The sequence below is a fragment of the Ruditapes philippinarum genome, unplaced genomic scaffold (genome assembly GCF_026571515.1).
Source record: "Ruditapes philippinarum isolate M1 unplaced genomic scaffold, ASM2657151v2 ctg12767_1_1_1_1, whole genome shotgun sequence".
Lineage (NCBI taxonomy): Eukaryota > Metazoa > Mollusca > Bivalvia > Venerida > Veneridae > Ruditapes > Ruditapes philippinarum.
In genome coordinates this window covers 19,645-33,993 of record NW_026855065.1, presented here as the reverse complement: position 1 = coordinate 33,993, position 14,349 = coordinate 19,645, and the positions used below count along the sequence as shown (strand labels likewise).

Genomic DNA, 14,349 nt, shown 5'->3' with positions numbered 1-14,349 from the left:
TGGTCTTGATTAGCTTGATTTGCGTGGTCAAAACTACTGTTGACTAAAATTAAGCATCATATGATGAAAGAATATAAAGAAAAATGAATTTTGAAGTTACATCATTGACGGTACATTCAGTGTGGCACTGCAGCATTTCTAGTATAATTGCATATAATATCAGATATTAACTATATATGACATAGTGAACTTATGTATATGACTTAAAATCGAAGTTCAACACAAAAATGTTCTACGGTATTTAGATTTCCGACACTCAGGCAATTATGAACATCTTAGGGCCATCATTGCATAATGGCGAGCAGCAGCCAAGTATTAAGTAAGTAATCAATTAGGTAAGGAAAAATATTAAGATAAGAAAAATGTACATTTATTGTTGTTTATATTGTTAATTGTTCTTTACTTGTGAGAATATAATTAAGTGCTGGGTTTTGAAGTTGTGTGCTTTCAAGAACGGGTCTGATGTACACATTTAGCTATACATGCCCACGGGCTGAGGTCTTTCACCTGTCTTTTTGATGGTACTAGTTCTTTTCTTTGTTGCACATTGTCAAATATTTTCTTATGAACTATCTGGAGATGTAGCCCTTGTAATCCCTGTTTTAACTTTCTGTCAATTATGAGATCTGTATCTGCTTTTTTGTGACACGTATTGTTCCTTTCTGTTTGACATTTTCATAGCATATTGGGACCACTTTTGACATAAAATAGCATTATTCCGGCTTGGCTGTCAAATTTACAATTCCGAAGAGATGAAATATCCCGGGAGTCATAACTTCAGCATTAATTCAGTAAATAACATTTATGATCTCTTAAAAAAAATCAATTTGAAGTACTCGAATATACTAATCCGACCACAAACAAGAAAACTGATAAGCATTTGGCAGCTGGAACATTTCAGGAATTAATATAATCTTAACCTTTGATAAATAAAAAGTATAAACTTTCTGCAACATTTACTAGTAACCGATATCCTAAGATTTAAGATTTAATACGATTAAAACATATTTGACATTTTTCTAATTATTCGGTTTCTTCCAAACATCAATGCTATTGTATGGGAGTATGGAAAATGTGTATTCTTATGAAACTGTTTATTAGTAATTGATTGTCAATGATAACGTATTGCAGTTCATTTTTTATTGTTATATTGCATTGTTGTAGCTAGTTCAAGTTATTCCTCTTGCATTTTTAAACCACTATAAGCAAGGTTTCTGGAGAGGATCGCGGAGAATTTTCCAATAAGTATGCCAAACCTAATAAAGAAGTAAATTAAGCTGTAACAAATGGACAAAGCATTCAAAGAAAATCACGATACGGCGCATGCTATTAAATACAAACAAAAAAAGTAATTTACTTTATACATTAAAAAATTGCATATCCTATATAATAAAATATTTGTCTTTCTGAATTTAATTTTACATAACAATATTTAGTATTAACTACGAGTGCTATAAAGCCGGTTTAAGGGGTGTGTGAAAGATGGGTGCACTTTTACATTATCTTTCATGAACAGACTCAATCAAACATGATCTGCAATTTTCATATAATTTTTGCTGCTTCCGAGGAGTATGCCCTTTTCCGGATTAGTTAACAAGTAAAATAAAATTAATCACATTATTGTTTTAATACTTCCACTGAAAATTCACAAAAAGGAGTAATACAAATCAGCAAAATGTTCTTTTTCTGCATTTCAGGTTTGATTGTTGCTTTCAAATTTCGTTGGTTGAATCCCGGTAGACACATCTTACCAAAATGAGCCACGTAAATAACACATTTGAAAGGACACTGACTACATTTTATCTGAGTTTATCGTTCCTAATTTCTAATTATACGCTGATGAATGAAGTTCAAATAAGGATTATTACATCACACTTTAATCATTTTGGCTGTACGGAATTTTCATTTTCAACCTTACTCCAAATCAATGTAAAGCAATGACAAAGGCTTGCTTATCATAAACATTCAAATATTCTCTGACCAGTCCATGTTCTGTTTGTTAAACATTATTAATAACCTTTAACAAATAGTTATATTTTTTTTCACACAAGCTTTGCTGAACTTGAGTAAACGAAATTATGCTCAATAGACTTTTGCCAATGTCAATAATCTTTTTGCAAATGTTTTAACATTTCGTACGGCTTTTTTGTTTAAAATAGTCATATCATTATTTTAAGCATTAATCGTTTGATCTTTAGCCTAGCATAAAATTAGTGTCTAAAATTGCTTAAAATTCGCATTTATGTGACCGGTTTTTTTTTCTTTGTTTTTTTTTGTTCAAATTCAAATTATCCTGTTTCATTAATAGTTTTGTTTTTAACATGCTTTTCACGTAAGCGGAACATTCCCATTATATAATTCTGTTTTCAGTTTTCGCGCCAAATGTTAAAATTTGGAAACAATATGTAACAGAGCATCAACATAAATAAAATTACAGCCTACGAAAAATGTTTCAAGATTGGCAACTACAATTTAATTAACGTTTAACTATAATCATGTAATATGTCAATATGGCGACATAAGTTGAACAAATTATTCCAAATTTAGTTTATTTGACAAGCAAAGACATAATGCCTGCAATATGTGGATAAACACACAACATACAACGTATTAATGGCGCATATCCTATTAATTCCGTGAGAGAATGCATTTGTAAAATGATTTTAACAGCTAATATAGACTACATTTTTTCACACATTTTAGGTTTTATTGTTATATAATTCCAAGTAAGGGAAATCTTCAATAAAAGTCTAGACGAAGCATCATGTTACCAGGAAGTTATAACCATGTAACTCTCAAAATACCTTTGTGGCACATACTGTATAGAATAGAGGTGCTGGAATTTGTGTACGTTCGAAGCTAGGCATGTTGTTAAAATTGTTACATTAGTTATTTTGGCAAATGCCCATGTCATATTTTTTTAATCAACACCCTGGCTTTGAATCATGCAAAAGAAGCAGCATTTAGTATTTGTTTTGTGATTATGTATTCATACACATCGTGACTTTAATGGTGTGCCGTGTTATTATATATTTTTCTTGTGCTCTCTTGTGCTCCATGAGAATTGATTCCAGTACAAAATTGAGTTTTAAATTAATACTGATTAACCGGTGCTCAGTAAAACCAATACCGCAATTTTCTTCTTTTAACTCATCTTTTTTCTCGAGCGATATCTCGTTGTCAAGTTTTATTTTCCTTTTTTTCATTTCATTTTACAAAAAAAGAAAAACCACCTTTTGTAGAGGTCAAAATGAATGGAAAATTGAATCTTTTAAACTGTAAAAAATAAATATCAAAATATCCATTCCTGGCTGAAAAGTTAGTATTCATTTCAATAGCTCATGTATTAATAAAAGGCTTACGTAGTTTTAGTTTTGAGATTTGAGAATACTCAGAAATGATCTGATAAGTCAATAAAAATACATATTGCTTTGGTCCGCCCGTAATATATCTCTACAAAAAAACAACATTTGAGATTTCTTATAGCATTTGTATTACTCAACGTCACTAATTTTAGTTCGAGATTTAGTGAAATTCATTTTCAATTTTGCAAAAAGAAAACAACAACAACAAAAAAGAAACAGACCGTATAACGATGTTATAATATTCTGTAACTCGATTTATACAGTCATAACTCACCTTTACTAATGACTCAGTGCAATGTTCCTTTAACATCATTCAATATATTTTATTATTTTAATAAAGAAAATCATTATAAACATAGGTAACACACACAAAAGCGTGCACGCACGCACACATCATCATCTTGCACAAGGTGAATGTATTAAGTTATAAAGAACATTTCCATTCTACTTGAGATGATTGATGGTTTGCTATAAATGCGTATGTCATATGTAAAGGTCGATTATGTTTGTAAGAAACATCTGAATATTGTCTTTTATTTTATTATCTTTTTCTCCCATATCTCATTGTCTCGTTGTACATTTTTATTTTGTATAAAGGTAATAATAAAACTTGTGTAATACTCACAAAAATCTCTTTAAGTGGCAGATAGTAGGATGGTGACCTTCTAATTTTGTTCACTAATTTGTTTTAATCATAACTCTTTTAATCATAACTAAATGCAACATCACTTAGCCCACTAGAAATTGGTGAAAGGGTATTTAATTCTTAATACTAAAAGTATTTGAATTATTGATCGAAAAATTACAGAAAAGTAAAAGTCGTTTACTTAATTCAGCAATTATCTTAATTAAAATCATCAGCGCATCATGTTTTTACAACCCATTACAAATATGTACACAAAATGTACTTATCACAGGGAATAGTTTGTGTAAGGGAATGCATCCCAATCAATCGTACAAATACTGATATTGTAAGAGTAATATTTGCCTTCATAAGCATTACAAGCGTTATGCTACATTTAAAAGGATTAAAAACAATAAATCTGATATAAGTAGTATCTAAGACAATATAATGCATTCCCCAAAGTTAACCTACAAAAGTGTGACTAAGTCTACGTCTGGACATCGTTTATGATATAATTGTTGAACAGGATAAATGTAATACACAATGCTAGAATTCGCACATATGACAAAGGAAAGATTGTTCTACTAGAATTACACAGATCTTTGTCATCACAACAAGATCTCAACGTGCAACCTCCAATCATGTATTTTGCAGGGTTGGATATACACGAGATGAAATCTTCCATAGAGGATGTGTCACAAGTAGTGTCAGTACAAGTTCGTATCACAGAATCATAGTGTGTCACATTGTCAAACATTCTGTACCGAACTTTCTGAAATGTAAAGAAAACACTTATTCTTGATTAACTAATTTAGTTCAAAATCGATTGCTTTTAGTTGTGGTAAAAGCTTGAACTTCATTTTAACAAATGTCGCCAGCTAGACCAAACCAACACTGGTACTATATGATGGAGCAGAGTCGTGACCTAAAATGCTCAAACCCACGATGACTGGATTATGAGGCAGACACCTTTACAACTTGGTCAATGTTCCCTTTTAATTAATTTCTAGTTGTTGTCATACTCAGGTAATTTACAATTAATTATATACTTTTAACAGAGTAACAACAGATTTATTGTTGATTATTGTGTAACACAATTTTAGATTGATCCATGTCGAAAACTCCTAATTCAACTTATATGATTGTATAAAGATATTCGTACATACGAAATTCCTAGTATTTATGTATAAAATAATCATAACATATCTCACCATACACATTTGACCATCCTGACATTTGACCTTTGATGCCTTGTAATTATCTTCAAGGTCTAAATCGCAGTCATGGGCGATGCACTTCCAACATTTCAATGCGTTGCCTACAATGTATATATGTCTTTTATCCTATGCGATTTAACTGTGTAATAGACTCTTTCTGTGACAAAATTATGAATCAGTCATTATCTTATATAATTATTATCTTAACTATGGAGTTAATAAACTTTTATCTGATTTTAGTTTGTTTGTTTGTTCGTTCGTTGTTTGATATATTAAGTACATAAAAATCAAATTGAATGAAAGTTCTAGAAAAACAGGTATCTATGTTTTTATGGTATTGGCTTATATTAAATCGGTCAGAGTATTATTATTACTATTTTGGTAAAATAAATGTCTTTTATTTACTAATATCTATTTAGTGAAAGAAATGAAATAAAAATAACAAACTTACAAAAGAAAATGGTTTCCAGATAACCGGTCAATATCAGAATTTTTTTTAATCCAGTTGTCATTTTTTGAAGCGAAAATTATTTCCTTTTATTGTTCTTCAAAATCAGATTTACATTTATCGGAACACATTTGCATTTTTTTTCAGTCAATAATGTATCATATAAAAAGATAATTATCACCTATGTAACAATCAATTTATGTGTTTTCATTTCTTTCTGTAATTGGTACGAAAAAGTATTAAATTCCTATATAAACATTTTAATAACAATCAATCATTTCAAGTTCTAAAATTTTCTAAGACAGTCAGTTGCTTTATGATTAACATTTCACAATTCCTTTTATTAATAACGTGAATGTTCTGGTCCACAAAATGTCCCATATAATGACAGATAACAAGTACTTATTTTGACACTAGTCATTTCCCGTTATCAAATTCAATTCTAGAGAACTTCTTGAACTAAACATTTCTCGTCGTTTGAACAAGGAGGAGACTTTTCCAATAATTATGTCATTTACAGTAAAGAAGTATTGGAAATTGTGCTGTTGCGACAGAGAAGCACATAGCGGACGATTATGGGTCGACGTTAGATATTTAAAGAGATGTTAACTGTATAAAATCTTTTCAAGCTAATTCTTTTAAACATACAGATATTATGTCTAATACATTGTCTGTCTCTGTTTATTTAATTATTTGTTTATCAATCACTCCAATGTTTGTAGTCTCGTGGTTAAAATGTGAACAGAAAAAAGAGCTTAACAACAAATGAAATTGTATAGTGAATACTCACATTAAAGAAAATTTAAAAGAGATCATAGTTTCCTGGTTCAATTATGAAACATGAAAACCAAAGGCAAATTACAAAGACATTAAACAGTAAGTATTATATACATGGGATAAAATTTTCATTAGAATTTCGTGTAACAGACTGGTAATCATAATCTGTCATAAACTGCCACTGTCATTATACTGAATAACACTTACAATGCGATCATCGGTGATGCTTATTTAGGTTAGGAACATTAAATTAGAATGGTAATTTATAGAAGGATTCAATCAAGATATTCGTGAAACTACTTTGCATCTAGTAACAAATCACACTCGTAAATTTTTATGCTCAAAAACCCTTATAAAACGTCTCTCGTTCACCAACCTTCAGTCAATCGTTAGCACGTTCGTAAACACAAATATAGCGATAGCCCCGGATTTGTCCAATATAATATCACGGCGGTACGCTTTAGGAATTGTTACGACACGTACACACGTTTTAGTGTGTTTGTTCCGAACAGGTCAAATCTAAAAGAATAGACAGCTCTGAAATTGATATGGAGATGTGAGTTTCTAAAGATTTATGATAGCTGTAGTTCAAGTTAATTTGCAGTTATTGTGTTTCAGTTCATGAACTTTGCTCTATAACTACATATTTCTTGAACCAGAAGATAAAAATATTTTAATTATGCTTATTATTACAACTTTAAGTTAATTTTTTATCATTTTTGATAGCATTTATTATGTGTAAAAGTCCCGCAATAACCACCTATACACACTATAGATTAGAAGTTTGCGTTTACTAAATTTCTTGCTATCAATAAATACTAATTTTAAAATGGCCAATGAGATTGCAAGAGTTCGGTCTTTAATTAAAAAAGACCAATTAAGATCCTATTTTTATATAATTCTTACTATGAATTTAAAGGATGAAAATAGATAACTTTTAGCAAAAAAGTAAAATTGAAGCAATAAATTGTGGTGTAATTCGGTGAAAAATAATATAATGTTCCTGAATTTAGCAACATAAATATCCTTCCCAAATACTGTGGATAACAATAATATTATTAGAGACATATCATATCTTGTCTAGTCAAATATTTTTTTTTTCATAAACATAATTGACGAAACCCGCCATGTCCACGTTTGTGTCTGATAAAATAGCTATTAGTTCTAGATTACTTGCCAAGAACTGAAAATTGATTTCTTTATAACACAAAGCTTAGAGAACTCATAGCTATAGTTACAAAAAACAATGTTGCCACGCCTCAGCTGCCGCCATTGAATATGAAATATCATGTAATAGTATAATGAAAGCTTCAAAATAATTTGGGGTAGTGCAATTTGGATATTTTACTCATTACATTGACGCTAGAATATCATTTAATATAATGGCATAATGGCTGTTATACTATTTAAAAAAAACCACAACAACAACATAAAAATAATAATAATAATTACAATAATAATAACAATAGTAATAATGATAATAATAATATCATATTTCATATGACAATCAACCTTCGTTTGTATACTAGCATTCACAATACACAAAATTGTCTTTCAAATCCGTTTCCAAAGTTATATTACAGTGTCAATATAAAACTAACTTTAGAATACTCCTTTTACGCATTAAATTTATTAAAAAGAATTCTATAATATTTTTAACCTTATAACTTAATGTTGGTTTACCGTATTTGAAAAAAAAAATAATCGAATATTGAATGGAACCATATTTTAATGCTCTTAAATTTTGCACACGTGTGCGAGTTTCATATATTTCTCTCTTTTTTATGATATTTTTAATCCGTTGATTGAAAACTCAGCCGGTTCTAAAAGCATTATCGTGTAAGTAACATTGATATGGATATAACATCTCAATATGAAAAGTTGATAAAAGTAACAGTTCGTAACATGATTGGGAAATGGAACTCCTTTGTGTTAAACCTAATATGTTTTATATTCGAGCATAATTGGAAGTCTCTGCAAAAGAAATAGGCAAGTGCAGTCAGGGGGTTATAGGCACGTATTAAACAGAATGCGCTTTGTCTTTGCATATTTATTTTCATTTATATCACTTATAAAAACTTATATAACAAATGCCAGCTTTTAATTTAATGACATTCCTAAGGACCTTGAAAATGTTGCACATATACTCAACGATTATGTATTTATGATTGATGAAAAACAAATCAGACATATTCCGCATGTGAGATGCCCATTATCAATTTAGCACGATTCCTTGAGCAGAAAAGCATAATTATGTATACAAATTACTTGTCTGTACTCACAAATTAATGGGAAAAAAACAAGATTTTGATTAAAACTAAATTTGTTAACGATTGAGCAAATGATAGTCTTGTAGACATGCGCTACAAAAGATACCGTTTCATACAATTTCTTCGTAGTTTGTATCTCTTTTTATTCGCCAAACTCTTGATTCATGTCGAAGTGGTCTACCATGGCAATAAACTTTGAGGATTTCCATAGATTCTTATGTATTGGCTCACATTTGAGGCTTCTGTTAATGTAATCTGATGTTATATCATCTAGAATATTCTCAAAAACGTTTATAGGAAGACTCTTTGTGAGGTTTCTGTTTAGCATAATTAGACAGAAGACACTTTCAGCGCAAGCAAATACATTCGTAGATATGTTTGATGACAAAAAGAGAAAATAGCCGCATTTTCATAAAACTTATTTGCCATGCATTGACATAGATAACATATTTACATCTCTGGCCAGGCGACTGATTTGTTTTTGAAACATACAAAACCATCGCAGAGCTTTATTTGTTCTTAAAACATCCAAATATGGGGAGCTGGATTGCTCTTTGTCAAACGTGTGTACATTGCATACAAGAAACCGCTGCTTCTTCTTTAAATATTTCTACTTAAAAAGATGGAAATCATTTTGATATCAAACACATAAAATAATAATTATAAATTGCATAATGACCTTTAAATTTGACTTAAAGTTTCTTAATGACTCAGCATTTATGCAGACATAAGATACTTTACAGTGTATAATGTACTTCTAATTATTTTTACGACCGAATAATTTTTGTACTACTTATTTTCATTTCTATTCTGTCGAAAAAGTGCTATTGGCTGTATTTGTTCATCAGATTTCAGAAGAAAACTGATAACAAGCAAGTCTAGAAGGCAAAGACGTGATTTCCGCCAGTATTACATTGGTATTTAGATAATAAGTATCTTCTTTAAGACTTCCCCGTCAGATTATTCTCATGAACCGTAATTGAAAGAAACCTTTTTTTGTAGTAAGACGTTCGTGTCATTTAGACACATCAAACTAAATACGTTCGAGTGGCAAGATTGAAAAGATTTCTTCCGTTGACAAGATTTTCGTAATTCCTTGAATAAATACATATGAAGATAGCTTTATGTAAAGCCATGTCGGGATTTTCGGCGTTTAATTTCATCACGTGTCTGTCTTGGTTGTAATTTAAAAGGCCGCACATTATATATTTTCTCCAGTTCAAAAACAGTACACGAACATTATAAAAAATATTGTATTATCTGTCCCGTGTTATTTTAACTTCTCTTGTTTTGTTGAACGTTTAAGGTAAATTAACTCAAAGTACTTTTTACTTGGTGGTAAATGTTTTTTTTGACAAGATTTTCGTAATTTCTTGAATAAATACTTTTGAGGATAGCTTTATAATTATGAAAAGCCATGTCGGGATCTTAGGCGTTTAATTTCATCAAGTGTCTGTCCTGGTTGTAATTTAAAAGGTCGCACATTTTATACATGTATATTCCCAGTTCAAAAACAGTACATGAACATCATAAATTATAGTATTGTCTGTCCAATATTATTTCAATTTGTCATTTTTTGTTGAACGATTTTAAAGGTAAATTAGCTGAAAGTACTATTTTACTAGGTGGAAAATGGTTTTCATTTAAAATCACGTTTAAAGTCTTGTGTTTATGATTATAAGCCGTGGAAGACACTAATTGTTCTGCATAGAATTAAGTTGTTTCTTAACGCGACTTCCATTTCAAAATGCATGCACATATAGAGAGCTGACACCAGGGACGATGTGTCTCATCATTGACATAACATAATTATAATTAATGGTTTGGAAAATAAAAGAAAAGTTATTTTATTGCACTATAATTAATCAGAAGTCATACAATTTGCGAATAATTTAACTTCTGCGCTTCCGGCGAAAACGTAATTTTGCAATTAAGCTTGCATGAAATCCCTTTCCACCACCCCCTCCAGTACCTAAACCTATTGATGATCCTCTGCCGATACCAAACGTTCCCTTGACGCCGCCTACAAATCCACTTCCGCTTTGCCAACTTCCGGAGAACATATTTCCAGTGTTTGCTGGTCTCCAAGTACCTGTTCATGAATCGCCAGTAGGTTTTCCGCCACCAAACAGAGGCTTTACATTCCATGAAAACTCCTTGTTGTTTAGCTTGGGAAGGTTGATAAGCTGTATTTAATTCGTAGATTGTTTTAACTGCGCTGTTACTGCAGCCAAAAATAGCGCTAAAATAGTAAGACTAAGGTCTTCCCCTAAAACAGGAAACGCATATATAACACTTAGATCTTACGGATAAGATTGAACTTAAGTCACAAAACTGGAAGATAAAACAAACTGCTAGAGTCTATTTAATCATTAACCTGTTGAATTCCTATAGTTGATTTGTCCAGCTTTAAATTCAAATTGATTTTGATAATTGGTGGCTTGACCGTTTGAGTTTAAAGCTATATCCTACACATTGTAGTTTGAGCGTGTTTGAAATAAAATAGCATGACAAGATGAAATTTCGACACAGGCTCGTACATTTATTTATAACTTGATGATTTATACATGTCTTGTCCGACAGAAAAACAGCTAAGTTAAGTTTGTGCAATGTCTATCATGCTGTAATTTTAAACCGTTGCAACGTTTTATTTTGTAAATATTTACTTGAATTATAAACACATCCGTAAACTGGTTGCAAGAATATCCGTTGGTTGCGGATAGAACAGTTGTGCGCTTGGTAAGTATTTTAAATGAGATGGTAAAACCATATTGTATTAATGTTGAGACTTTTGCAAGGAAACCTGTTTAGATAATGTGATAGGCGTACCTACATAAATAAAAATTAGACCATTACTGAACGAAATAACTTAGGAGGGAAACTTAGAATATGGTTAAAATAAAATTAATAAAAGGATAGACTATTCCTCGTATAATCTAATCAAAATTGTTAATAAGTCATAAATGTTCTATTATGTGCCAGGAAATTGGGCATCTGGTCTTAAACCTAGAGATTATACTGTTGGGTATAAGTCTGTAATTGTAATAGCAGGAGGTAACTAAAAAGAGCTGAACGTAGGTTCGGTGTTGCCATGTTTTGCTGTAGTTGCGTTCATTAAATGCTGCTCTTTGTTGTATGTAAAATAAAAAAAAACAAATTCAGGAGATTCTATATGATTTTGGTTCAGAAGAAATAAAGACTAATTATAATGTAAATGATGTAAATGTGTACTATTAAATTCTCATGGACTGTATTTTTCAAACATTATGTAAAATATCATGAAATACATATTGTAGATAATGTTTATATGATAAACATTATTATTGGTGAATTGGCGAAATTTTATACCTTTAAGAATAATCACATCTAAAGAATTTACAAATCAGAAAAGATAACTTTGATATTATTTAAAAGACTGTTTGAAAACACTACAATAACAATAACCAACAGAAAAAATGCACTTTTCTTGATCAATTAAATTATCTTTCTTCCTCTATATTTTGAAAGTTGTCATTTTGTTGCCTTCAGTATGAGGAAGTGGTTATGTTAGAAATAAATACAACAGCTTGTTACATTATTTTAAATGTTCATGTACCCATCAAGCAATTGAGACATGAATAATCCGCCTAACTAAATTGCTGTCATTTCTTAATGAAATGAAAATCTGATATACACGGACAAACTGTAATAGCTTACTGCTTTCTGTTTACAACACATTTAATTCAACAGTATGCCGAACAAATATTAGGCATCTGCTGATATGAATAAATAAAGGTGTTGTTTTTCATGAGAAAACAGATCAGTTTTTTGAAACGGCAAGTTATGCAGCAATTGATTTGAGGTATAAGGATTGGTTTTAACTTATATTTAGAAATGTTGTTTGCAGTAGTTGTATCAAGTATCCATTTCATAGTAGCGACTTATGTTTAGATATTTTTCTTTTTAAATTTTGCGGCATAAGTATTTTGACTTCTAAGATCTTCAAAAACACACACATTCTCACCACTAGACTATTTAGAAAACTTTGAATAGACTCAAGATTGGATACAATGAGCCCGGAAAGTGAAAACATGCTGGAAGTAATATAACGTTAGAAATTTCTCTAAGCTTCTCACAGTAATGACTTGTACTTACTTATAAAGAGCGTTTTGATAGTGTCCTTTTTATCTTTTCATTATTCCTTTGTGGCTGTAAAAAGAAGTTTGCACTCCTTTCACCTATAAAATAAATCAACTTATTATAGACTGTCATAGTGTCATTAATAAGACTGATAAGATTTTACATAAGATAATAATTAAAATGAAAGATTGAAATATAATTTCACTGGGTGAACACCAGATGCAATATTTCACGAGTGGCGTAGCCACGAGTGAAATTATAATAGATGGTATTCACGAATGAAATATATTTCATTCTTATATGTAAAACAAATAAATTTTCTTGTTATTTCATGCTTTTAAGTGATTTTAAGTAGTTTTTTTACTGATTTTGCCGCGTAACGTCACGCATTCTCCTTTGTGACGTCATAACATCATGACGTCACATCATCAAATTTGAAATATAGTTCTGTTAAATTTCTCTTATTTTGTTACATTTTTAACATGATGTATGGTGACATCGACTTTCTTTTCCTAAAGAAACAAAATTTACGCATGACAGCTTGTATTTCTGCCTGTTATTCTATTTAGTTATGATTTTCTTTTCATCCGCATTCAGATATAGTCCGGCTACAGTGAAAATTATATTTTATAAATTTCACTAGTGGTTTATCAGAATATAATCATCTGATATAATATGAAAAAGGCAAAGCCTCAAAGCGAGCTCCATATTTAACGTAAAATAGTATGAAATTATCTCTCATTTTTATTTCAAATGCAGTGATGAGTGTGCGTGACGACACGAACTGTGTTAAATATGGCTCCCTTGTTAAATGAATAACAAGTTTTGAAAACGTTGATAAAACTTTGTTTGTTTACTTTATTTAACTCTGTATTTTTTCAAGCGATATGAAGATTATTAAAAGTGAAATAAATGTAAAACTTAACACGTTTGCGATATTAAAATAGCGTACTTGATTTGATTGTTTTGTACGTGCTGTTTGGCGCTACATAGTGACGTCACGTAAACAATACTTTAAACGTCTGTACAGCGTTAACGACTGAATAAAAGATATTGGTGTTCGGGTTCATTTTCTTAGTTATTTTCTTTCATTCTAGATAGTTTTCACAATAAAAGTCGACAAAAATTTGTTTTTATTTATCAGATTTTTCAAACAAAATGGCGCCTTCAATGTGAAAATACATGGGGACAGCGAGTGCATTGTAGTGAATAATGCACGCTTAGAGTCTTCTTTGTTTATATAGAGAAATTTCCGATAGAGTTCTTCAAAAAAGGATGTAAATGTACATTTAATGAAATCAGGCAAAACCTATGTACGGGAAAAGTGGGTTAAAATAATCGTTTAATTTTCATTTAACATTTTCCATTTTAATATTTTCGATATTTTACACTCTGCTTTCGTTATTCTGGTTCCCTGTCTAATTATGGTTCCCATAGACGTGCGCGGGTGACCAGTTTACACATCCGTTTTCAGTCAGAATTCCTCATTTTTTATCGTTATCTTTAAATTCGAAAAGTTGCGATGTGT

At 30.5% G+C, this 14,349-nt stretch overlaps 1 protein-coding gene across 1 annotated transcript; it reads right to left on the bottom strand.

Annotated features, from left to right (window-relative positions):
• Window positions 1-4,458: 4,458 nt before the first annotated feature.
• On the bottom strand, window positions 4,459-6,076 carry LOC132742006 (uncharacterized). The gene is made up of 3 exons (XM_060730288.1): window positions 5,659-6,076; window positions 5,202-5,308; window positions 4,459-4,762 (listed from the first exon to the last, which is right to left on the bottom strand). Exons 1-3 carry the CDS (start codon window positions 5,717-5,719, stop codon window positions 4,478-4,480), a joined length of 453 nt encoding a protein of 150 aa, XP_060586271.1. The 5' UTR covers window positions 5,720-6,076; the 3' UTR covers window positions 4,459-4,477.
• Between the last annotated feature and the right edge of the window lie 8,273 nt (window positions 6,077-14,349).